The sequence below is a fragment of the Lepidochelys kempii genome, chromosome 3 (assembly GCF_965140265.1).
Source record: "Lepidochelys kempii isolate rLepKem1 chromosome 3, rLepKem1.hap2, whole genome shotgun sequence".
In the NCBI taxonomy this organism is placed as follows: Eukaryota; Metazoa; Chordata; order Testudines; family Cheloniidae; genus Lepidochelys; species Lepidochelys kempii.
Genome location: NC_133258.1, coordinates 38,409,680 through 38,435,807, shown reverse-complemented (window position 1 = coordinate 38,435,807; position 26,128 = coordinate 38,409,680). Strand labels below are relative to the sequence as shown.

General features: G+C 48.1%; 1 protein-coding gene across 3 annotated transcripts in view; it reads right to left on the bottom strand.

Moving 5' to 3' along the window:
* TMEM18 (transmembrane protein 18) overlaps positions 1-26,128 on the bottom strand; it is a 78,710-nt gene that overhangs the window by 21,919 nt on the left and 30,663 nt on the right. Inside the window, exons 6-7 of one of the 3 annotated variants that reach the window (XR_012157937.1) lie at positions 17,164-17,326; positions 16,310-16,528 (exon numbers count right to left, since the gene is read on the bottom strand). The exons of 1 other annotated variant lie outside the window; for it this stretch is intronic. Coding sequence is in view for 1 of the 2 variants with exons in the window: in XM_073336153.1 (XP_073192254.1) it covers positions 22,953-23,010 (58 nt within the window). In the remaining variant the exon portion in view is untranslated. Of the gene's footprint in view, positions 1-16,309; positions 16,529-17,163; positions 17,327-22,681; positions 23,011-26,128 lie in introns of those variants that run through there. One more of the 3 variants, XM_073336153.1, reaches the window with a different exon arrangement.

The window sequence follows — 26,128 nt, the reverse complement described above, 5'->3', positions numbered from 1 at the left end:
AGATTGCTGATTTTGCTGTCCGGAGGGGGGAGTGGAAACCCCCAGACCCAGCCGTTTTGCTAGCAACTCGGACTTTACAACATTCTCAGCATGCCGGAAGCCTTGGAACACAGCCAACACAGCTGGAGAAGAAGATTTCAGAAGACAGGAGAAATAATTCAGGAGAGCTATAAATCATCACAAAGGGGGCCGTAAGACTGAGCAACTTTCTGAATTATACTCTCGTGGGGAGGAGTTTGACTGTGGTTTCCTTGCGTTTGTGGTGGTACACGGGGTGTGGCGTGGAGACCCCCCCACCCCCGATCCATTGGTGCCCCTACCCCACCATTGTTACTACAACTGTCACGGCCCCTCCACCGCCTGCCCCTGCTGGCAACCTGCCATCTACCTTCGGATCCAGCTGTTTGCTTTGAACTTTGCCTTTCGGACCAGGCATAACAGCCGACCAACCGAGACTCTTTGGACAAACGTGTGTGGGTCTGCAACCCCCCCCCCCGGATTGCTTATCCCACAGCTTGCCCCCATTACTGGACCCCGATTTTGTTTACCCCCCCCAGTCCAACCCCCTCAGCATTCCCCCCCCGCCTGCAGCCCAGCGGGGAGGAGCGGTTACTCCGCTTCCCCCTCCCTCCTCCTTCTTCCGGTGTCTCCCTGTCTCTCCCTGCTCACAACGGCGGGGAATGAGAGGGGCAAGGCCCCTCCAATAAAATCAGTTGTTCCTCTCCCACCTCCCCCCCTGCCCGACCCCCAAGTCCCCCCCCCGACCACTATTGTTAAGATACTTGCCACCCCCCCCCCCCCCGCTGGGGCACCCGCGGCAGGAGGCACCGGGGTGATTACTGCTGCTGCTGCGCCCACCCCCCCCCAGATTCTAGGAAACCCCCCCCAGCTGGCTGGAAGGGCCAGGGCAGGAAGAAAGGAAAGGGCCCCGCTAAAACCACTAAGCCCTCCATGGCAGGGGCTGCCCCCACTGCTGTGGCCTCGTCATCAACCATGGCGCCCCTCCCTGCGTTTCCCTCCACCAGCTCTGCGATTGTCCCTCCCCCAGCCCCCAGGACGTATGCCTGGGCGGTGACGGGCTCCCCCCTGCCTGCCGCCTCGTCATCTTGCCCTACCCGCCTCCGCTACCATCACCAGCGGCCGGGGCCCTTTCCCCGCCTTGACCAGGAGGCACGGTGTCCGTTGCCTCCTGGTGCCTGCCTCGCCCCACGTGGAGACATACGTGCAGGCGTTGACGAAGGTGGTGGGACCCACGGCTATTGTGGCGGCCTCCAAGATGTATGGGAAGGTCGTTTTAGGGGTGTTTGTCCCCCTAGAGCCGCTAGAAGACCTGGGCGTTCGCCTCGTCCTCACCTCCGTTCCTCCCTTCTTACCCAATGTTGCCCTGTTACCCGCTCTCTCCACTCTGGCGAAACTTGTCTCTGTCATCAGCCCTCTCCCGTTGGGCTGCAAGGGCCCCACCCTCCGTCACGTCCTTTTGCTCCGGCGGCAAGTGCAGCTTCTACCGCCAGCAGGGGCGCGTGACGGAGAGACGCTCGAGCGGTCTTTCCTAGTCCCCTACCAGGGAGCCCGCTATCAGGTCTTTTACTCCACCGGAGAGGCCCGGTGCTACCTCTGCCGCTCAGCGGGGCATGTCCGCAGAGACTGCCCTTTGGCCCGGGGGGGGGGGGAGGGGCACCCGAAACCCCCGAGACCCGGCAGGACATCGGCCCCATCGCTGCTGACGGCCCTGGCTGCCCGGCACCTGAAACCAACCCTCCTCCTACTCGATCCATCGCTGCTCCCGTCCGGGCCCAAGAGATACCTTCCCTATAACGCCCGGGCGAGCAAGGGAGTTCCACCCTTGCTATTACCAATCCAGAAGCACCTATGGAGGAGGGTGTGGCAAGGATATTACAGGGTACAGGAGGAGAGGGCCCGCCCCAAGGAGAACCCCCCGCCCCCCATGCTGCCTCACCGCTACCCCCCCGAACCATCGCCTCCGCCCCCCGACACGACCCCTGCTAACCAACCTCCAGACGACGCTATGGAGGGCTGGACCCTAGTCCAGGGGAAGCGAGGCAAGCGGAAGGCTTGAGCTCCGCTGCATCCATCCGACGCAGAAGCCCCCCGGAAGACCAGGAAAGGAGGCACTGCTATTGAGCCTCCCACCATGGCCATGAGTGAGATCCATCCGCTGGTGTAGGGAGGGGAAGACGGAGACCCTCCCCTCTGAGACTTCTGAGGACACCCCTTCTGCCTGGATACCACCTGAACCCCCCGCGGACCCAGAGGCGACCATTGAGGCGGGCCCTAGAGGAGAGGCCCCCGGGGTGGCAGGAGCTGGCCTCTCCCCCGTGTACGCGGAGATTGAGGCCCTAGATTTGAGCCCGGTCACCCAGGGAGGGGATGATCTGCTGCTGGCTGGCCTCGAGCTGGGTAACCTTACCCCAGCCTCCCTTTCCCCATGCTCCCTCCCCCTAATTGCCTTCCCAGGTGAGCACCCTGCAGAAGGTGGTCCACCACCTGATGCCATGGCCGCTAAGACCACCATGGAGCCAGCGCCTAGCATTATTGGGAGCCCCCTCCCTTACCCCTTAACTCTGCTCAGGAGGCACTTTCCTTTAGCTGCTTGCCTCCTGAACCCCAGAGCCTTACCCCTGCCCCCACCCCAGTCCCTGCCCAAGTCCCCTCCTCCTGCAATGTTAATGCCGCCCCTGGGGTTATTTCCTTTCCGCCTTTCACAGATTCCCCCCAGGGAGCAGTCTTTGCACTTTCTAGCCGCGACCCATTAGGAGTGGCAATTTTTCCCCTGCCATCCCCCTCCACCCCAAGGCGTGAAATGAATTTAATAACCCCAGCCTGTCAGATGCCCCGTCGGTGGTCCACACCCTGTCTACCTGCCTTAGCGGACCACGAGGCTGTATTAAGAGGCCCATCAGGGAATACCTCGGGAATTGTAACCCCACCCCCACATGAGCTGCGACATGCTCTACGGAAGTTCCTAGAGCACACCCGTGGTGCCCGCGATAGGGCACAGCTGGCTCTTCGGCTATGGGGGGACTTTGATCAAATCCTCCAGGCCACAAGGGCCCTTATAAAGGAGGGCAGGGGGCAAGGAAGGTGCGGTGCTGCGGCCTACGAGCGAGCCCGCAGCTTCTGACGCGATCTACTCACCCACGGGATGGGTCACAGGTTGCTGCGCAACCCGCCAGGGGCCCTGAACACCCCCGCCAACACGAAACCCCCACCCCCCAGCCCTCCGCATGACGCCTCTTATTATTTCCACCCTGAATACCAGGGGCTGTAGGGTGGCTTTCTGCAGGTCCCAGGTGCTCTCTTACCTTCGGGAAGGGGAGTACTCTGTAGTTTTCCTGCAGGATACCCATACGGACCCGGCCGCCGAGGACAGGTGGCGGCTGGAGTGGGGGGACGGGGTATACTTTAGCCACTTCGCGACCTGGCAAGCTGGAGTGGCAACCCTGTTCTCCCCCAACCTACGGCCTGAGGTGCTAGGGGTCAATGAGGCCGTGCCAGGCCACCTGCTGCACCTTCGAGTCCGTATGGAGGGGCTCGTGGTCAATCTTGTTAACATCTATGCCCCGCAAATGAGCTCCAGGCGGCCACAATTTTATCAGCGGGTGTCCGACTTTCTCAGCACCCTGGATTCACACGAGTGCCTGGTCCTGGGAGGGGATTTTAACACCACCCTCGACGAACGGGACCGCTCAGGGGCCGAACCGAGTCCGGCCGCTGCGAATATTCTCCAAGGGATAGTTGAACATCACTCCCTAGTGGACGTCTGGTGTGACCATCACCCAGATGACACCTCCACCTTCACCTTTGTCCGGGTGGAGGCCCATCGGTCACACCACTCTCGGTTGGACCATATTTACTTATCCCGTTTTCATCTTTCACAGGCCCACTCCTCTACCATTCGGCCGGCCCCATTCTCCGATCATCATTTAGTCACTGTAATGGTCTCCCTCCATGCAGAGAGACCGGGGCCGGCCTATTGGCACTTTAATAACAGCCTGTTGGAGGACGAGAGCTTTGTGATGTCCTTCCGGGAGTTTTGTCTGGCCTGGCGAGAGCAGTGGCGTGCCTTTCCCTCGGTGCGGCGATGGTGGGATCTCGGGAAGGTGCGCGCCAAGCTCTTCTGCCATGACTACACTCGGGGCACCAGCCGACGGCGAAATGCGGCGATAGAGCAGTTGGAACGGGAGGTCTTAGAGATGGAGAGGCGCCTGGCCGCCGATCCCGAGGACCTGTCCCTCTGCGGAGCATGCCGGGAGAAGCGGGAGGAGCTCTGGGCCCTCGAGGACCACCGGGCCCAAGGTGCCTTCGTTAGGTCCCGCATCCGCCTCCTTCGGGAGATGGATCGCAGCTCCCACTTCTTCTATGCCCTGGAGAAAACGAGGGGGGCCAAGAAACACGTCACCTGCCTTCTTGCGGAAGACGGCACCCCCCTCACGGATCCGGAGGAGATGTGTGGGAGGGCCCGTGACTTCTACACAAGCCTTTTCTCCCCGGACCCGACCGATCCTGACGCTTGCGAGGTGCTCTGGGAGGAACTCCCCACGGTCAGCGTGGGCGACCGAGACCGACTAGAGCTGCCTCTCACCCTGGCCGAGTTCTCGGAAGCCCTCTGTCGCATGCCCACCAATAAATCTCCAGGCATGGACGGGCTGACCGTGGAGTTTTACCGCGCATTCTGGGACATTCTCGGCCCAGACCTAGTCACCGTCTGGGCTCAGTCCTTGCAGAGCAGGGTCCTCCCTCTGTCATGCAGGCGAGCGGTGCTCGCTTTGCTGCTGAAGAAGGGGGACCTCCGCGATCTACGAAACTGGCGTCCCGTCTCACTCCTTAGCACGGATTACAAAATCGTAGCGAAAGCAATCTCGCTGCGGCTAGGGTCCGTGATGGCGGACGTGGTCCACCCAGACCAGACCTATACTGTCCCGGGTCGCAGCATTTTCGACAACCTCTTTCTAGTCCGAGACCTTTTGGAACTTGGGCGGAGAGATGGTCTATCGTTCACCCTCCTGTCTCTTGATCAGGAGAAGGCGTTCGATAGAGTAGACCATGGGTACCTCCTGAGCACTCTGCAGGCGTTTGGATTTGGACCTCAGTTTGTGAGTTTTCTCCGGGTGCTGTATGCCTCCGCGGAGTGTTTGGTTAGGCTCAACTGGACCCTGACTGAACCGGTCAGCTTCGGGCGAGGAGTGCGGCAAGGGTGCCCCCTCTCAGGCCAGTTGTACGCTCTGGCGATCGAGCCTTTCCTCTGTCTCCTCCGCAGGAGGATGACAGGGTTGGTGCTGCGGGAGCCGGAGCTGTGGCTGGTCCTGTCGGCGTACGCCGATGACGTACTCCTCGTGGTCCAGGACCCGGGCAACTTGGCTTGGCATGCCTCCACACGCGCCATCTATTAGGCAGCCTCCTCCGCCCGAGTCAACTGGGTCAAGAGCTCTGGCTTGGCGGTGGGGGACTGGCAGCAGGTAAGCTCCCTCCCACCCGAGCTTCAGACCATCCGGTGGAGTGAGGGTCCACTGCTCTATATCGGCATTTACCTTTCCGCCACGCACCCTTCCCCACCGGAGAACTGGCAAAATTTAGAGGGCGGGGTGATAGAGCGGATCCGGAAATGGACGAGGCTACTCCGATGTCTCTCCCTCCGAGGGACAGCACTGGTGCTTAACCAACTAGTCCTGTCCATGCTCTGGTACCAGCTCAACACCCTGGCCCCGGCCCTGGGTTTCCTGACCCACCTCCGGAGATTGATTCTAGAGTTCTTCTGGTCAGGAATGCACTGGGCTCCTGTTGGAGTTCTTCATCTATCCCTGAAGGAAGGAGGGCAGGGCCTGAAGTGTCTGTACACTTAGGTCCACGTTTTCCGCCTCCAGACCCTGCAGAGGCTCTTTTATAGTGCAAGTAGTTCGGCATGGAGCATACTGGTGCATGCCTTCCTGCGCCGCTTCCAAGGGCTTCGATACGACCGGCAGCTCTTTTATCTTTCTCCGAGGGGTTTTCCGCGAGACCTCTCCGGGCTGCCGGCCTTCTACTAGGACCTCCTCCGGACCTGGAAACTGTTTCTAACAACCAGGTCCGTGGCGGCCACCGTGGGAGCAGATCTCCTCACGGAGCCCCTGCTACACAACCCCCAGCTCCGTGTGCAGGTGGCGGAGTCCCGCTCGGTGCTCCAGAGTTTGGTCCTGGCGGAAGTCACGAGGGTCGGAGACCTCCTGGACTACGACCGGAGAGACTGGCTGGATCCCCTGACGCTCGCTCGGCACATGGGGCTCTCCAGCCCCCGTACCCTCCGGCGCGTACTTCAGGAGGTGAAAGCCACCTTGACCCCCACTGCTCGGGCTTAAGTCAACCGAGCCTTGCGCGAGGGCGCACCCTGCACATCCTCTACCCCAGGCCCGCCGGACCTTTCCATTGGGCCCCTACCCTGTAGATCCCAACAAACCCCTCACCCTTTCACTGCAAGCCGGATGCATGAACTGCAGCCGGTCAGTTTTCAAATTGCACCATGGAAATATTTATACACACTTACGCTTCACACCCTTCACGCCCATACCCTGGTGTCCCGCCCCGATACAAAGTGGTGGGACCTCCTGCCACCTTTGGAGGGTGAGCAACCTCGATGGGCCAGCCTGTATTCCACCTTGGTCCCAAGGCCCGTCGGGGACATCAGTTGGCGGCTCCTTCACGGAGCTGTGAGCACAGGCGTGTTTCTGACACAGAGTACCCCCATCCCTGATACTTGCCCTTTTTGTAATGTGAGGGAAACCCTGGCGCACGTATATTTAGAGTGTGCCAGATTGCAGCCCCTTTTCCGGCTCCTCACAAATATTTTATTGCGCTTTTGGCTTCATTTCTCCCCTCACCTTTTTATCTATACACTTCCCACCCGTGGCCCCACAAAGTCATGGGATCTCCTAGTCAACCTCCTCCTAGCCTTGGCTAAAACAGCCATTTATAAAACCAGAGAGAGGAGGTTGGCCCATGAAGCATCCTGCGATTGTAGGGCCTTTTCCGATCCTCAGTACATTCACGTATCCGGGCAGATTTCCTCTGGGCGGCATCCACTGACTCGCTTGATGCCTTTGAGGAGCGGTGGACGCTGTCCGGGGTTCTCTGCTCGGTGACCCCATCCGGTTCCCTCCATCTGACCCTTTGATTGAGGGGAAGAGAGAGAGACGCCAGCCCCAGCCGTTGCCATTGTGTATACCATCATTACTGTCATCTAGGAGGGGTCCTATAATACATGGGTGTCTACCCCCCAACCCCTAAACCGTCCACCCCGCAGCCGTGCCCATCTTGCCGGGCACTCTCAGGAGAGGTATAATCGGTGACACTGGGCACGGCACTCGATAACTCGAGGGGGTGGAAAACCACGAATGTCGAGGAAGCCCCCCCACTCTAGGCAACCAGGTAACTCAGGAGGGTGGAAGACTACGAGTGTCGAGGAAGCCCCCCCGCTCTGGGCCCAGGCTAACCTGAACACTTCTCCCTCCTGAAAGCTGCTGTGTTATACCTTCTGTTTACGTTGTTTTGTTGCATAGTTTGTTTTGTTTTCTTTGGTAACTCTTTGCAAGTGTTACGCAATAAAATTCTTTTCTGTTTCAAAAAAAAAAAAACATAAAAAAACCTTCCCTGTTACCTTACCTAGGGGAAAGGGACCTACTTAATCTGGGGCTAATATATCTGCCTTCTATTAGTCTCCTATAGCTATCTGGCCCAACCCTGTCACAATAGGTAAAGTCTAGTTTTGGTTTTACAACATTTATCTTCTAAACATTTACTCTATTTCTCATTCATATTGGCTGTAGCACGGCTGCTGTCCAATTTACACCTTTGCATGATTCTGTGGAGCTATTCAGCACAGATCAGTGACTAAGTGCAGGAAGAAAAGGAGAAAAGCATATGACAATTATAATGTAATTAATGCCATAAGACACTTGTCAAGGTTCCTTCCCCACTCTGAACTCCAGGGTACAGATGTGGGGACCTGCATGAAAGACCCCCTAAGCTTATTCTTACCAGCATAGGTTAAAAATTTCCTCAAGGTACAAACTTTGCCTTGTCCTTGAACCCTATGCTGCCACCACCAAGCATAAACAGGGAAAGAGCCCACTTGAAGACGTCTTCCCTCCAAAATATCCCCCCAAGCTCTACACCCCCTTTCCTGGGGAAGGCTTAAAAAAATCCTCACCAATTTGCATAGGTGAGCACAGACCCAAACCCTTGGATCTTAAGAACAATGAAAAAGTAATCAGGATCTTAAAAGAAGAATTTTAATTAAAGAAAAGGTAAAAGAATCACCTCTGTAAAATCAGGATGGTAAATACCTTACAGGGTAATCAGATTCAAAACATAGAGAATCCCTCTAGGCAAAACCTTAAGTTACAAAAAGACACAAAAACAGGAATCTACATTCCATTCAGCACAACCTATTTTACCAGCCATTTAACAAAAGGAAATCTAACGCATTTCTAGCTAGATTACTTACTAACTTAACAGAAGTTCTGAAGAGCATTCCTGACCTGGTCCTGGCAAAAGCATCACACAGACAGACAGACCCTTTGTTCCCACCACCCCCAGCTTTGAAAGTAACTTGTCTTACCATCGGTCATTTTGGTCAGGTGCCAGTGAGGTTCTCTTAGCTTCTTAACCCTTTACAGGTGAAAGGGTTTTGCCTCTGGCCAGGAGGGATTTTATAGTTCTGTATACAGAAAGGTGGTTACCCTTCCCTTTATATTTATGGCAAAACTAATCTCTTGCTATTTTACCTAGATCTGTTTTTAAAAAGGATTTGACGTAGTTACCAAGATTGACATATTTTTCAAAGTTTAACAGTGGTATGTAGCATGGATGACAGCTTTTTAAAGAACACAACAATGGAACAAGACAATACATTTTATGGTGGCTAATAAACAACTTAGAAAGATGGAGTGTGCTCATAACTTTTATACTCTTAACTATTAGTTAGTTGTTAATTTTTCAGCATACCTAGAAAACCCAGGGACCCTATGTCCAAAAACTTGCATAAAATGGAAACAGTAAGCTGGAAATGATTTAAAGGTGTTAGCTGGGACAACAGTATTTACCCAGGGTAAAGTTACATGCAGGGAGTCTCCTTTTTCAATTAAGGTTGATTTTGGCATAAAAATGATACTAGAAATTTTGAAGATAAGATTTCTCACAGCATTGTAATCAGGGTGTCTCTATGCAATGAAAATTATGTTAAAGTCATTCTTTAATAATTGCATGAATGAAATTAAATCAAATGAAAAACTGTTACATTATAATGCTAATCAATTTTTACAGAATAAGTAGCTGGAAATTCTAGACTAAATTGCATCTTTTAATTGCTTTGTATTGTTTTATATTCAAAATTATAAATTAAATATGAAAGTAAGGAATGTGATATGTATTTTAAACATGCACATTTATGGAGAAAATGGCTAAGGAGGAAAAAAATCTATGGCTAAGGAGAAAAAAAAAATCCAGAAAAGTTTTTCCTGCAGCCATGGTTGAAATCTTCATACCAATCTGTGTAATGACCTACATTTTGAGTCCTCTTTTGCTCCAAGAAAGGTTAATGCCAGCTAATGCTCTCATTCAGGGCTAACTGCCTCTTTTCTCCCTGGCACTGATTTGGCGCAACATAGATAGCAACGTGGGGATGGGAAGCAGCCTCTGTAGAACCACTCCTCCTCCTCTAATATGGATAGATGGCAAGTGGGGAGGCAGGAAGTGGGCAGAGAATTGGCTCTATGCCAACAACATGGAGGGGCTAGGCATAGTTGCATCAGCATGCCAAAAGAAATAATTTAAGTCAATTATCCCAGGGAGGGAACTGGGAAGCAGATAGGGACTCTTTGGGCAGTGTGAAAGTGAGGTTCTGTTCCTGACTCTGCCAATGAGTTTCTGTGAAACTGGGCATGTCACTTAAAATCTTTGTACTTCAATCTCCCTGTCTGTAAAATGGGGCTAATGCTTACCCATCTTTGTGAAGCATTTTAAGATCTCTGGATGAAAAGTGGCATATAAAAATGTATTATTACAGGTTAATAACATCAAGAAAGTTGATTGATCTAGCTATATTCTCCATGCAGTCCACTCTGAAGCATTATCAGTTGACTATCTTTGGCAGCCTGTTTTTCTGATCCTTTCTTTATCATACTCCAAAAGGCAAGAATTATATTAGGAGCCCTTTTAGATGCAGAAGAGAAATTAGAGTTAGAGTTATTGTTGCTAGAATTGATTCTGGAGAAGAAATCAAATACTACCTGGATTTTATTTGTAATGTTTGTAAGAGAAAAAAGTTAACTAATTATTTTTTCCTATTACAGTACAGTAAGTGAACAGACTAGGGAAGTATTATGCTCCCCTGACATTAAGGCAGAGTTCAATACCTAAGGAATGTTCCTTGTGAGAATCGCAGCTAAAAGGCCATGCCAGATTTTACCTTCACACTGGGAAAGTGGATATAAAAGTTGTGAGGTAAAAATGATGTGTTATTGTGCAGTTAATGGAAATGAGAACTTTTAAAGTGATTCAAGTAAAGATTTTCATGTTCCTTCTGTAAATAAAACAAAATTCCTGTTTCTACCACTAGTGATTTTATATGTCTATAGCTATATGGAAAAAACAAGGTTTGGAAATGCAGAAAAAGCATACAATTAGAAATTAGGGTGGTCAATTAATTGCAGTTAACACATGCAATTAATTAAAAAAATTAATTGTGATTAATCACAGTTTTAGTTGCACTGTTAAATAGAACACTAATTTAAATGTATTAAATATTTTGGATGTTTTTTTACATTTTCAAATATATTGATTTCAATTCCAATACAGAATACAAAGTGTACAGTGCTCACTTTATACTATTTTTATTACAAATATTTGCACTGTGAAAACAACAAAAGAAACTGTATTTTTCAATTCACCTCATACATCCCTTTATCGAGGAAGTGCAACTTACAAATGTAGATTTTTTTGTTACATAACTGCACTCAAAAACATGTAAAACTTTAGCACCTACAAGGCCTCTCAGTCCTACTTCTTATTCAGCCAATCACTAAAACAAACAAGTTTGTTTACATTTGTAGAAGATAATGCTGCCTGCTTATTTATAATGTCAACTGAAAATGAGACCAGGCATTTGCATGGCACTTTTGTAGCTGGCATTGCAAGGTATTTATGTCTGAGATATGCTAAACTTTCATATACCCCTTCACACTTTGGCCAGCATTGCAGAGGACATGCTTCCATGCTGATGATACTTGTTAAAAATAAATAAATGTGTTAATTAAATTTATGACTCAACTTATTACTGTAACATGTAATATTCCATGTTACAGCAGTCTTGGATGATGACCTAGCAGGTTGTTCATTTTAAGAACACTTTCACTGCAGATTTGTCAAAACACAAAGAAGGTACCAATGTGAGATTTCTAAGGATAGATACAGCACTCGATCCAAGGATTAAGAATCTGAAGTGCCATCCAAAATCTGAGAGGGACGAGGTATGGAACATGCTTTCAGAAGTCTTAAAAGAGCAACACTCTGATGTGGAAACTACAGAACCCAAACCACCAAAAAAGAAAATCAACCTTCTGCTGGTGGCATCTGACTCAGATAATGAAAAGGAACATATGTTGGTCCACACTGCTTTCGATCGTTATCGAGCAGAACCTGTCATTAACATGGACACGTCCTCTGGAATGGTGATTAAAGCATGAAGGGACATCTGAAGCTTTAGTACATCTGGCATGTAAATATCTTGTGATGCTGGCTACTACAGTGCCATGCGAACATCTGTTCTCACTTTCAGGTGATGTAAACGAGAAAGCAGCAGCATTATCTACTGCAAATGTAAACAGACTTGTTTGTCTGAGCAATTGGCTGAACAAGAAGTAGGACTGATTTGACTTGGAGGCTCTAAAATTTTACATTGTTTTGTTTTTAAATGCAGGGTTTTTTGTACATAATTCTACATTTGTAAGTTCAACTTTCATGATAAAGAGACTGCACTACAGTTCTTGTATGAGGTCAATTGAAAATACTATTTCTTTTGTTTTTTAGTGTAAATATAAAGTGAGCACTGTACACTTTATATTCTGTTGTAATTAAAAATCAATATATTTGAAAGTGTAGAAAACCTCCAAAATATTTAAATAAATGGTATTTTATTAATGTTTAACATAGCAATTAATCACATGATTAATCATGATTCATTATTTAATTGCGCAATTAATCGTGATTAATATTTTTAATCACTGGACAACCCTATTAGAAATAAATAATCTATATCTATACATCATATGTTACTTTTTTGTGCCTTTGGCAACTATACCAGTGTATTTTGTTTGAGGAAACAATCTTCTTTCCAGAGAAATAATCCGGCTAGCTTCAGAACATGTGATGAAATATTTTGCCATAGAAAACAGTTCAGAAGGTTAGGACTCAAACAGTTAGGTGTGTTAGGGTGCTTATTCCTTCACCCACTTACTTCCCTGGTCCTTCTCGCATGAACAGAGAGCAACAATACCCGAAGTCCAAAGGTGCAAACAATTCAATGTTTATTGGGTGAACTTCCAGCAAGCATGATTCCAGTTTCCTTCCTTAGTATCCTCCTTCCCAGCTCTGACACCACAGAGCCTTACACCTGTATCCCTGTTCCCATTCCTACCCTTAGCCAAACATGATTCCAACTTTCTTACTCCCATTCCCTGTTCCCATTTCCCTTACCCACATGCCCATGCCCACCCCCACCCACACCCACTCACTTCCTCATTGACTACAGATTATGTAGTCAAACTTGAGTTCTGCTTAGCTATACCTTAACCAATCATTTTCCTGAAATTTAACTAACCAATCCTAACATATTGTCCAATTATATCCCACCACCTTAATTAGTTTACACCCAGCAAAATTAATTATACAGCAGACAGGAACAATCACAGAACCAGACAGAGATTATACAGACAAACAATAGCAAAGTGGGAACTACAATGACAAGACAACACAGAAGTGAGGATTTCACATCCCAGCTATTGATAAGTGAGTTCTTGCCAGACAGGATGCTATCAAACTAAGTTTCCTTTTACATTTTCTAGGCACTTCCCTTTCTCTGGAGGTGATAGGAATCCTGTCCTGATAGTGCCTAACAGCCCAATAGCACCTTATTTCAATGTGACTAGTTTGGAATGTGAGGATGTGACTGTTCGCTTCCCAGCTTATGGCTGCCTCTGCTGCTTAGCCAAAGGCCTTAGCCTAAGAACAGGGCCTCAGACTGTGACAGTAAGAGAAGGCCCTTACACCAGCAGACAGTGATTTTGATTCTCTCTTTTATACCTCTATAATTAGCCAAGTGATAAGAATACACCTAAATTCTTAGAGTATAGGCCTTTACAGACAGGCCTGAATATCTATATCCTAACAAGGTGCTTATCCAAACGAAATTTCAAAAACTTTTCAAGTTCATCCATTTTTTAACCCAGTAATGTTATAATAATCATTAGAGATTATTAGCAGTTTGTTAAAGTCTAAATAATGGAACAGACATTGAGATGGAAAGAGAGAAAGAATTACCTGTAAGCATAAAGCACAAAATCTTCATACAACATTGCTGGACATAAATAATATCTTATCATTTCAGTCATATTCTGTTTTCATAATACAGGTTTGATATATCCAGAATTTCAGAATTGTCCAGCAATTAAACATGTTTTAACATGCAAAGTAAAGAATGCTGTATATTTTCTGTATATTTCAAGCAGGTCATTTCCCTGGTGTGTGAAACTAATCAATCCCAATTGAAATATAAATGTCAAATATCATACATGAAGGTGACTGTTTTCCTTATTAAAAGTGGAGGACAATTTGTGGGGGAGAGCTGCAGAAAAGCCATTATATACCACTGAAATATTCTCTGTGGTTAAACAGGAAAAAGCTGTCAACAACAGTAAGACTAATAGTCATTTAAACTGTAAAAAACTGATCAGCAATGGCACAGCTGTGACATGTGTATGTGATTAAAAGTTAATGTCATTCTACATTATCCTCCACACACTTATGCATAAGTAACTTTATGTATGGGAATAGCAAAATTACTCAGATGCATAAGTGTTTGCATCATTGGGGACCTATTTACTAAGATTTTTTAATCAATCTAATAACATTCTTTACTATGTACATAAAGTTCTGGAATGCCACCAGTCACTTTCTAGTTAATGTGGCTTTAACAATAATTAGTTAGCAGAGATGGCATATTGAATAAACTGAAATTACTACCACTGAGCCTCTATTTAATTTTAAAAATATTTGTTATTAGCCCACCTGTTTTGAATATTTGCAAGATATCCATTTACTTTTTTAAAATTTTGTAATATAATTTTTAGATATTAGAGAACACAGAGTTTACTGCATTTTCTGGTATAAGGCAGAAAAAATTAAGTTATGATCTATTTACAAAGTGTCAAAAAATTCCAAAATATGCTTACTTTTTATTTTTAAGCGCATCATAAATATCAGTTAAGCAAACTATTTCAAACCACATCCTCTCTCTTAACTCTTTTCTTTCCTCTTCTTTTAGATTTTAATTTTTAATATCTTATTTTAGTTTCCAAAGACATTTCAAATTCCAGTATTTTTGCAAGATTTGCATTAAGCAACAATGAAAAAAGACATAGGTGTGATGGAATTCTCCACAGTGCAGTAGGAAACACAGAGCTACTCCTGATGGCTGTCATCAGCGGTCAGGGTTCTGGAGTAGAGCTATAACTCCATGTCAACAGGTTTCAAGCAATTACTAAGGAAGCTGCAAGGCTCAGGACTGTGAAAACAGACATGCTATTTTTTTTCTGATTGACTTATTTTCTTACTGTATACTTTCACAAATCCAGAGTGGCCTCCGCTGACCCTTCTGAACACATGGGTAGGGTCACCCAATCTAGTTACCAGAATACCATATCAGATTCCATTGTGATGAGTATCTGTCATTTGGCCGCCACCATGTGACTAAGCACAATTTTAAAACATCTGAAATGTACTGCAAAAAGCTGCTTTAGAATCAGTGCCCCAACTTTGACTACATTTTTGCGGACAAATTTTTGCACTAAAATTCTTTATTTTCATGGAACCTTCACAAACTTGGAAATAGTCAAATTTTGAGCGTGTAAACTTTTGCACAGCTCTAGGTATGACACACTCACTGATGTAACTCTGTATAATATATTTGATAAGACATTTGTTATTCTTATGTCAAATTTTAAAAAGGTTGGAAATGTAATTCACATGTTATAAAGGAATTTCAGTAAAACCAGCAGTGTTCTAATACAGTTATATTATCTGTGTCTCATAGGGACTACACACATTGATGTAAATCTCAAAAGGCACACACTATACTGTGAATTACAGCTTTGGAACCAAGTCGTACGGGGGCTGGGGAATAGTCATAAAACTGTGACAATAGGAAAAGTAATTTTCCTTAAAGATTCACAGGGGCAGGGCCCAAGACACTAGAGCTGATCCTAAGAGGTGCTGAGCATTGATTACAATAGTGACTTGGTAAATTGGCACAGAGCCACTGATGTAAATGCTGCTATAGACCTGCTCAGAATCTGGCTGTAGGAGCTGCAGGTGTTCAGCATGTAGTTTACAGGAACTGATCACCACCCTTTTGGATAACTTGTGAGTTAGCCTGACCTGGGTGGTGGCATTGGAGCTCAGTGCAAAGGGCTTGCATCCCTTATTAGGAAGCCAACAGCTCTTCCTTTTGACGGGAGTAAGTCCCTAATGGCCACAAGCACTGGCTCTCTCCTGGCGCAGGGGAGGCCTACCTGGCTCTGTGGACAGTCAGACATCTCTGATCAAGAGAATCAATAGGGAAAGTGTATCCATGATTACCTGAAAATTTCTGTTCTTTGGCTAATAAGGTCCACAGATCTATTACAACAAATATTTTGGCCTGCTTGTGTAACCCACACACCTCTTGGGTGTGGTGTTCTGTCCCATCTAGTAGCACTGAGGCCACTTTGAGAGAGAGAGAGAGAGAGAAAATGAGTCTGCTCTACAGCCTTAGCTAACAGCCAGTTGTCTTTTAGCTCATGCGGTAGCAGCTTATGCACTAAACTCCAGTTCAGTCCTGCCGTCCAGCGACTGGGGTCTATCAGTGTTACACTTGCAGCTTGTGGGGAGAACCAGACCTGTCACTCACTGGAAGCAAGGAAATGCCTCACCTCCTGAATTTCCCTCCAGTTGAGATAACTTTCATATCCAGGATTATTCAAATCTATTTGCTTAAATTACAGACTTGTATATCAATTTCCATCTCCATTCTGTATTATCTGCTTCTCTCCAGGGTAGGCAGCATCTGTGGAACTTATTACTTGAAGAAGAGAAATGTTCAGGTAAGCACAGTTAAATTTTCTTATTCTTCTTTGTGCTAAGATCTGCAGACTTGTTACAATGGGATTTCCATAGCAGCATGCCTCCAGGATGGAAAGCAGAATCATCCTTAAAAGTAGACATCCTAAATAAAGTAGATTATATATAAATATCACCTCCATCTCCCTCTGGACACTAACAGATACAAAACTTCCACCCTCTCTGGAGCTCTTCTTCAGCCAGTTTCTTACCTGGTTATTCAGGGTCTCTCCCAGGCTCCCTTCCCAGAGCGCTTTCCTGCCTGATCACTCAGGGCTTGGCACAAGACTTCTTTCTCCCTGCAGTCTCCTCCCTCCTATCTTTCTCCAAGTTAGCCCCCTTAGCACTTAACACTGGCTCCTCTTGTATAGGAATCAGGTGATTCCTGTCTCAGGTGGGGTCCATTCTGTAATCAGGGCTGATGTAGTCCCAGGCTCTCCAGCCCATGGGGCAAGCCTGTTACAATCCTCCTCCCTAGGATTCCTATTTATATCCCAGGCTGAAATCTATCTGGCCCATGTGGATTCTATACAACAGAAAGGGATGGAGCATCTTGAGAATCCATCCTATTCCCCCCACCCGTACTTTTCTTGAAAGAATGAGAAGGAAGGAGGGAAATCATAGTCTACTTGAAATATTTGCAGAGTAATCTCTGAGCTCAATTTTGAAGCAGGATTATGGGGACAAACTTCCAAGGGGGAATAAATTAATAATAAATCAGAGTGGGTTTCCCCTGTTCACCTTCACAAAGTGCAGCAGGGCAGATAATCCTAACTGCCAGGTTGTCTTACTCATGTTCACAGAGTCCTGCAGGGCAGATCAGTGCCAAAAAGCTCAGGCCATAGACATGGGATGATTCCTGTACATCTGCATACACATACCCGCACAAAGGGAATTCTTCCTCCTTAGGGAGGAAGATCAACATTGCAAATCAGAGTTAAAGAATCAAATAGCAAAACATATTACAAACCCACCAGAGGGTACTCTTTCAGGCAAGAGTGTGCTGAGTATTATGAAACTGCACTTAGGCAGTCTACAGTTGCCCTAGGCAGCCTATAGCTAAATATCCTCCTCATAGACCCTGGGAAGGTGCACAAGAGGGATGGGGTTTTCCTACCAGACCTAAAAATTTGGGAAAGTATCAGACTGTCATCCCCAACTGCCACTGGAGGCTACCATTATGACAGTCCTTAGGGGTGCCCACTGTTGTGAGGCATCTCTCCACTACCCACCCTTCCTGTGAAGTCGAGTCTGTGCCTGTTGTGGAGCAGCTCCCTGAACCACCAGTTTTTGACAGCACAAGCACTGTCTTCCAGGCCCCCCACAGGCCTCATTCTCTCAGTGCAGGTAGCGATAGGCAAACCCACCCCACAAGTCTTCGGAGCATGCCCCGCAGTGTCCAACCTCTTCTCTACTGAGCAGTCACAGAATTACCACACCTTCTGTTCCCAAAGGAATGGTATGCATCAGCTTCTAAGATTCAATTCAGGACCATCACTTTGCTTAATATTGCAACACTTACATTAATTTATAGTGAAAACAAAACTAAGTTTATTATCAAAAGAGCAGAGATTCAGGTAATAGTGAGTAAAAATATTGGAAACAAATGGCTGCAGATAAAACGAAAGTATAACACACTTTCTGGAGACCAAACTTTAACAAACAAACTTTATCTCAAAGTTTTCTCCAGCGTTTTCAACCAAGCCTGGCTAAGACCTTGTTAACATACAGCAGAATCACTGTCCTTTTATGTCCTTAGTGAAGGGTACCTGGGTGTCTTCTCTGCCCCTGAAACATAGTGGAACAAACCTTTGAAGTACACCTTAAAATAAGGCACTCTCCCTCACTATTTTTCTCCTCCTTTTGATTTCTTTCTGAAGTCCTCACAATCCTTCATTTGCATTCAGTTCAGACTGTGAGTGAGACAATACTCAATTTACATGTAAACAGATGGATAAACATCTCTTGTCCAACAGAAAACCAATTTTTTGCCTTAGACTTTAAGAACATATTTTCAATATATATACATAACTCCTTACACAGTATCTGTACATACATTTTACAATGATATTGGCAACCAGTGTGACACTGGTGTTTATTTGAGTCTTCACATGACACTCTTTGGTGACCTAGAATGTTCATGTCAGACCCAAGAGATCCCTTGTAAAGCCTCTGCACCCATTGCCAACTGGCATTAAGAGGTTCTTGGGTCACAATCACACTCTAATATCCAGGTTGTAGTTCCCAGCTTCTATTGCAGGTTGCCATGCCTCACTGCCACCTCCTCTTCCTCTGCTCAGCAGTTGTCTCAGGACCGATGAGAGGGACAAGTGTCCCAGACATGGAAGAATTGGCAGGCAGTAAGGAGTCACTTAGGGTATGTCTACACTACGAAATTAGGTCGAATTTATAGAAGTCGGTTTTTTAGAAATCGGTTTTATATATTCGAGTGTGTGTGTCCCCACAGAAAATGCTCTAAGTGCAGTAAGTGCATTAACTTGGCGGAGCGCTTCCACAGTACCGAGGCAAGCATCGACTTCCGGAGCGTTGCACTGTGGGTAGCTATCCCACAGTTCCCGCAGTCTCCGCTGCCCATTGGAATTCTGGGTTGAGATCCCAATGCCTGATGGGGCTAAAACATTGTTGCGGGTGGTTCTGGGTACATATCGTCAGGCCCCCGTTCCCTCCCTCCCCCCGTGAAAGCAAGGGCAGACAATCATTTCGCGCCTTTTTTCCTGAGTTACCTGTGCAGACGCCATACCACAGCAAGCATGGAGCCCGCTCAGGTAACCGTCACCCTATGTCTCCTGGGTGCTGGCAGACGCGGTACGGCATTGCTACACAGTAGCAGCAACCCCTTGCCTTGTGGCAGCAGACGGTACAGTACGACTGGTAGCCGTCATCGTCATGTCTGAGGTGCTCCTGGTCGCCTCTGTGAGGTCGATCAGGAGCGCCTGGGCAGACATGGGCGCAGGGACTAAATTTGGAGTGACTTGAGCAGGTCATTCTCTTTAGTCCTGCAGTCAGTCCTGTTGAACCGTCTTATGGTGAGCGGGCAGGCGATACGGACTGCTAGCAGTCGTACTGTACCATCTTCTGCCGAGCAGCCATGAGGTGTGGATGGCATGCAGTCCTTCTGCACCGTCTGCTGCCAGCCAAAGATGTAAAAGATAGATGGAGTGGATCAAAACAAGAAATAGACCAGATTTGTTTTGTACTCATTTGCTTCCCCCCCTCCCCTGTCTAGGGGACTCATTCTTCTAGATCACACTGCAGTCACTTACAGAGAAGGTGCAGCGAGGTAAATCTAGCCATGTATCAATCAGAGGCCAGGCTAACCTTCTTGTTCCAATAAGGACAATAACTTAGGTGCACCATTTCTCATTGGAACCCTCCGTGAAGTCCTGCCTGAAATACTCCTTGATGTAAAGCCACCCCCTTTGTTGATTTTAGGTCCCTGAAGCCAACCCTGTAAGCGCCCCTCCCAGCGTCAGAGCAATGGCAAACAATCGGGCATCTGAGAGTGCTGTCCAGAGCAGTCACAATGGAGCACTCTGATGGGGCTAAAACATTGTCGCGGGTGGTTCTGGGTACGTGTTGTCAGGCCCCCGTTCCCTCCCTCCCTCCGTGAAAGCAAGGGCAGACAATCATTTCGCGCCTTTTTTCCTGAGTTACCTGTGCAGACGCCATACCACGGCAAGCATGGAGCCAGCTCAGGTAACCATCACCCTATGTCTCCTGGGTGCTGGCAGACGCGGTACGGCTTTGCTGCACAGTAGCAGCAACCCATTGCCTTCTGGCAGCAGACGGTGCAATACGATTGGTAGTCGTCCTCGTCGTGTCCGAGGTGCTCCTGGCCACGTCGGCTGGGAGCGCCTGGGCAGACATGGGCGCAGGGACTAAATTTGGAGTGACTTGACGAGGTCATTCTCTTTAGTCCTGCAGTCCTATTGAACCGTCTTATGGTGAGCGGGCAGGCGATACGGACTGCTAGCAGTCGTACTGTACCATCTTCTGCCAGGCAGGCAAGAGATGAAGATGGCTAGCAGTCGTACTGTACCATCTTCTGCCGAGCAGCCATGAGATGTGGATGGCATGCAGTCCTTCTGCACCGTCTGCTGCCAGCCAAAGATGTAAAAGATAGATGGAGTGGGTCAGAACAAGAAATAGACCAGATTTGTTTTGTACTCATTTGCCTCCTCCCCTGTCTAGATCACACTGCAGTCACTCACAGAGAAGGTGCAGCGAGGTAAATCTAGCCATGTATCAATCAGAGGCCAGGCTAACCTCCTTGTTCCAATAACAACGATAACTTAGGTGCACCATTTCTTATTGGAACCCTCCGTGCAGTCCTGCCTGAAATACTCCTTGATGTACAGGCACACCCTTTGTTGATTTTAGCTCCCTGAAGCCAACCCTGTAAGCCGTGTCATCAGTTGCCCCTCCCTCCGTCAGAGCAAGGGCAGACAATCGTTCCGCGCCTTTTTTCTGTGCGGACGCCATACCAAGGCAAGCATGGAGGCCGCTCAGCTCACTTTGGCAATTAGGAGCACATTAACCACCACACGCATTATCCAGCAGTATATGCAGCACCAGAACATGGCAACGCGATACCGGGCGAGGAGGCGACGTCAGCGCGGTCCCGTGAGTGATCAGGACATGGACACAGATTTCTCTGAAAGCATGGGCCCTGACAATGCATGCATCATGGTGCTAATGGGGCAGGTTCATACTGTGGAATGCCGATTCTGGGCTCGGGAAACAAGCACAGACTGGTGGGACCGCATAGTGTTGCAGGTCTGGTACGATTCCCAGTGGCTGCGAAACTTTCGCATGCGTAGGGGCACTTTCATGGAACTTTGTGACTTGCTTTCCCCTGCCCTGAAGCGCATGAATACCAAGATGAGAGCAGCCCTCACAGTTGAGAAGCGAGTGGCGATAGCCCTGTGGAAGCTTGCAACGCCAGACAGCTACCGGTCAGTTGGGAATCAATTTGGAGTGGGCAAATCTACTGTGGGGGCTGCTGTGATGCAAGTAGCCCACTCAATCAAAGATCTGCTGATATCAAGGGTAGTGACCCTGGGAAATGTGCAGGTCATAGTGGATGGCTTTGCTGCAATGGGATTCCCTAACTGTGGTGGGGCTATAGACGGAACCCATATCCCTATCTTGGCACCGGAGCACCAAGCCGCCGAGTACATAAACCGCAAGGGGTACTTTTCGATAGTGCTGCAAGCTCTGGTGGATCACAAGGGACGTTTCACCAACATCAACGTGGGATGGCCGGGAAAGGTGCATGATGCTCGCATCTTCAGGAACTCTGGTCTGTTTCAAAAGCTGCAGGAAGGGACTTTATTCCCAGACCAGAAAATAACTGTTGGGGATGTTGAAATGCCTATATGTATCCTTGGGGACCCAGCCTACCCCTTAATGCCATGGCTCATGAAGCCGTACACAGGCAGCCTGGACAGTAGTCAGGAGCTGTTCAACTACAGGCTGAGCAAGTGCAGAATGGTGGTAGAATGTGCATTTGGACGTTTAAAGGCGCGCTGGCGCAGTTTACTGACTCGCTTAGACCTCAGCGAAACCAATATTCCCACTGTTATTACTGCTTGCTGTGTGCTCCACAATATCTGTGAGAGTAAGGGGGAGACGTTTATGGTGGGGTGGGAGGTTGAGGCAAATCGCCTAGCTGCTGGTTACACGCAACCAGACACCAGGGCGGTTAGAAGAGCACAGGAGGGCGCGGTACGCATCAGAGAAGCTTTGAAAACCAGTTTCATGACTGGCCAGGCTACGGTGTGAAAGTTCTGTTTGTTTCTCCTTGATGAAACCCCCCGCCCCTTGGTTCACTCTACTTCCCTGTAAGCTAACCACCCTCCCCTCCTCCCTTTAATCATTGCTTGCAGAGGCAATAAAGTCATTGCTGCTTCACAGTCATGCATTCGTTATTCATTCATCACACAAATAGGGGGATGACTACCAAGGTATCCCAGGAGGGGTGGTGGAGGAGGGAAGGAAAATGCCACACAGCACTTTAAGCACAGCACTTTAAAAGTTTACAACTTTAAAATTTATTGAATGACAGCCTTCTTTTTTTTGGGCAATCCTCTGTGGTGGAGTGGCTGGTTGGCCGGAGGCCCCGCCACCGCGTTCTTGGGCGTCTGGGTGTGGAGGCTATGGAACTTGGGGAGGAGGGCGGTAGGTTACAGAGGGGCAGCAGTGGCAGTCTGTGCTCCAGCTGCCTTTGCTGCAGCTCAACCATACACTGGAGCATACTGGTTTGGTCCTGCAGCAGCCTCAGCATTGAATCCTGCCTCCTCTCATCATGCTGCCGCCACATTTGAGCTTCAGCCCTGTCTTCAGCCCGCCACTTACTCTCTTCAGCCCTCCACCTCTCCTCCCGGTCATTTTGTGCTTTCCTGCACTCTGACATTATTTGCCTCCACGCATTCGTCTGTGCTCTGTCAGTGTGGGAGGACAGCATGAGCTCGGAGAACATTTCATCGCGAGTGCGTTTTTTTTTCTTTCTAAGCTTCACTAGCCTCTGGGAAGGAGAAGATCCTGTGATCATTGAAACACATGCAGCTGGTGGAGAAAAAAAAAGGGACAGCGGTATTTAAAAAGACACATTTTATAAAACAGTCGCTACACTCTTTCAGGGTAAACCTTGCTGTTAACATTACATACATAGCACATGTGCTTTCGTTACAAGGTCGCATTTTGCCTCCTCCCACGGCGTGACTACCCCCTCAACCTTCCCCCTTCCCTGTGGCTAACAGCGGGGAACATTTCTGTTTAGCCACAGGCAAACAGCCCAGCAGGAATGGGCTCCTCTGAGTGTCCCCTGAAGAAAAGCACTCTATTTCAACCAGGTGACCATGAATTATATCTCACTCTCCTGAGGATAACACAGAGAGATAAAGAACGGATTTTGGTTGAATGCCAGCAAACATACACTGCAATGCTTTGTTCTACAGTGATTCCCGAGTACGTGTTACTGGCCTGGAGTGGTAAAGTGTCCTACCATGAAGGACGAAATAAGGCTGCCCTCCCCAGAAACCTTTTGCAAAGGCTTTAGGACTACATCTAGGAGAACCGCAAATGCCAGGGCAAAGTAATCCTTTCACATGCTTGCTTTTAAACCATGTATAGCATTTTAAGAGGTACACTCACCAGAGGTCCCTTCTCCACCTGCTGGGTCCAGGAGGCAGCCTTGGGTGGGTTCGGGGGGTACTGGCTCCAGGTCTAGGGTGAGAAACAGTTCCTGGCTGTCGGGAAAACCGGTTTCTCCGCTTGCTTGCTGTGAGCTATCTACAACCTCCTCCTCCTCCTCATCTTCTTCATCCCCAAAACCTACTTCCGTATTGCCTCCATCTCCATTGAAGGAGTCAAACAACACGGCTGGGGTAGTGGTGGCTGAACCCCCTAAAATGGCATGCAGCTCATCATAGAAGCGGCATGTTTGGGGCTCTGACCCAGAGCGGCTGTTCGCCTCTCTGGTTTTCTGGTAGGCTTGCCTCAGCTCCTTCAGTTTCACGTGGCACTGCTTCGGGTCCCTGTAATGGCCTCTGTCCTTCATGCCCTGGGAGATTTTCACAAAGGTTTTGGCATTTCGAAAACTGGAACGGAGTTCTGATAGCACGGATTCCTCTCCCCATACAGCGATCAGATCCCGTACCTCCCGTTCGGTCCATGCTGGAGCTCTTTTGAGATTCTGGGACTCCATCATGGTCACCTGTGCTGATGAGCTCTGCATGGTCACCTGCAGCTTGCCACGCTGGCCAAACAGGAAATGAGATTCAAAAGTTCACGGTTCTTTTCCTGTCTACCTGGCCAGTGCATCTGAGTTGAGAGTGCTGTCCAGAGCGGTCAGAATGGAGCACTCTGGGATAGCTCCCGGAGGCCAATACCATCAAATTGTGTGCACAGTACCCCAAATTCGAGCCGGCAACGTCGATTTAAGCGCTAATCCACTTGTCAGGGGTGGAGTAAGGAAATCGATTTTAAGAGCCCTTTAAGTCGAAATAAAGGGCTTCATTGTGTGGACGGGTGCAGGTTTAAATCGATTTAACGCTGCTAAATTCGACCTAAAGTCCTAGTGTAGACCAGGGCTTAGCTCACCATTTATTTCTACCCTGGCCTCAATTTTATAAAGCCAAATGGTTCCTTAGTGTGCACCAGTGAAAATTCAACCTGCTCTCCCTACTAAATATGTGTGTGGCTATTTTACACAATACGGTAGGGGGCCAAGCTGTAGACAGGCTGAAGTACCATTGTATCTGATTCGTTGACCTTGGCATGAAGAAGCAAGTGGAGTCTCCAGTCCTCTTTGGCAGACAACAAGATAGGGGTTGTGTCTTCTCTGGCTGCTCCAATCTCCACAATGGCAGCCAGCCAACCTTCTGTTCATGGCATCTTTCTCACACTCAGCTCACATATTCCAGCCATGTGCAGGCTCTCCAGTTATTTGCCCTGCTTGTCAGTTTGGGCTCTTGGTCTAGTCCCCACAGTCTCTGTATTTCCCTCCAGCTCTGGTAGGCAGGCAGACTCACTTTTGGGTCCAGTCTCTGTGCTGCTCTTTGTGGGAGCTGCTGTGTGAGGGGGATCATGGGTCTCAAAACCGGATCTGCAGGCCCCAGACTGCAGCCACCACCCAGTAGCTCTCCGGTACCAGCAGGGAGTATGGACTGGTAGACCCTAGCTCACCAGATGCACCACCCACTAAAGCTCCTGATGGGAGGGGATGTCTGGCCTCTGATTGGCTCAGGCTCACTTTTTAAACCAAAAGGAGGCACAGGAATTGTCTGAGCAACTAGGTGGGTCACTGGCTGGCTGCTAGATTGTACCCTGCCTTGTTCCAGATCCCTACTTCTACACCCCACCCTGGCTACTGACTCTGGCTCCAACCTTTGACTTGACTCCTGACTTTGACTCTGACCCTGACCCTTGGCTTGACTCCTGACTCTATCTCCAGCTTTGATCCCTGGCTCTGGTTCTTGGCTCCTGACTCCTGTTCTGACCCCCACTGTTCTGATCACTAGGTCTCACTGCCTATGTCCTAGTTCCAAGACACTGAGCTGCTCCCTGAAGCCCCCAACCTGACATGGGGACTACAATGGAAATTCTACACAGTCACCTATCCCCAAAGCCACTGGAGATTACAGAGCATTTTGTTTTTATAAACAATACCAAAAGACAATGAAACAATTTCTGAACATGTGGCTGAATTAAGGAAATTAACAGAGCATTGCCAGTTGGAAGAGAGTTTAAATGATGCATTAAGGGACCAGTTAGTGTATAGCATGCAAAATGAAGTAATGCAAAAATGGTTATTGACTGAAGCTGATTTGACTCTCAAATGTGCTCTAGAAATTGCTGTATCAATGGAGAAAGCTAATTAAAGATGCCAGGGAGCTGCAACAAGTAAACACGGGGTCAAGCATAAAGCATGATGTGGACTACACTCAAAGACTATTTGTGGGGAAACAGTCTCACAATGCACATGACTGTTGGATCAAGGATAAGCTCTATAGAACCTGCAACAAATTGGGGCACAATGTGCAGACCAGTGCAAAAAGCACAACTGCTACCTCGCAACAGCAATATGAGAGGATTACAGAGTCATCCACCTACAAGTGGCAACAGGGATGCCGCAGAGAATGTTGTAGGATCTCTACAACTGTAGAATGTCAGAACAATAGGC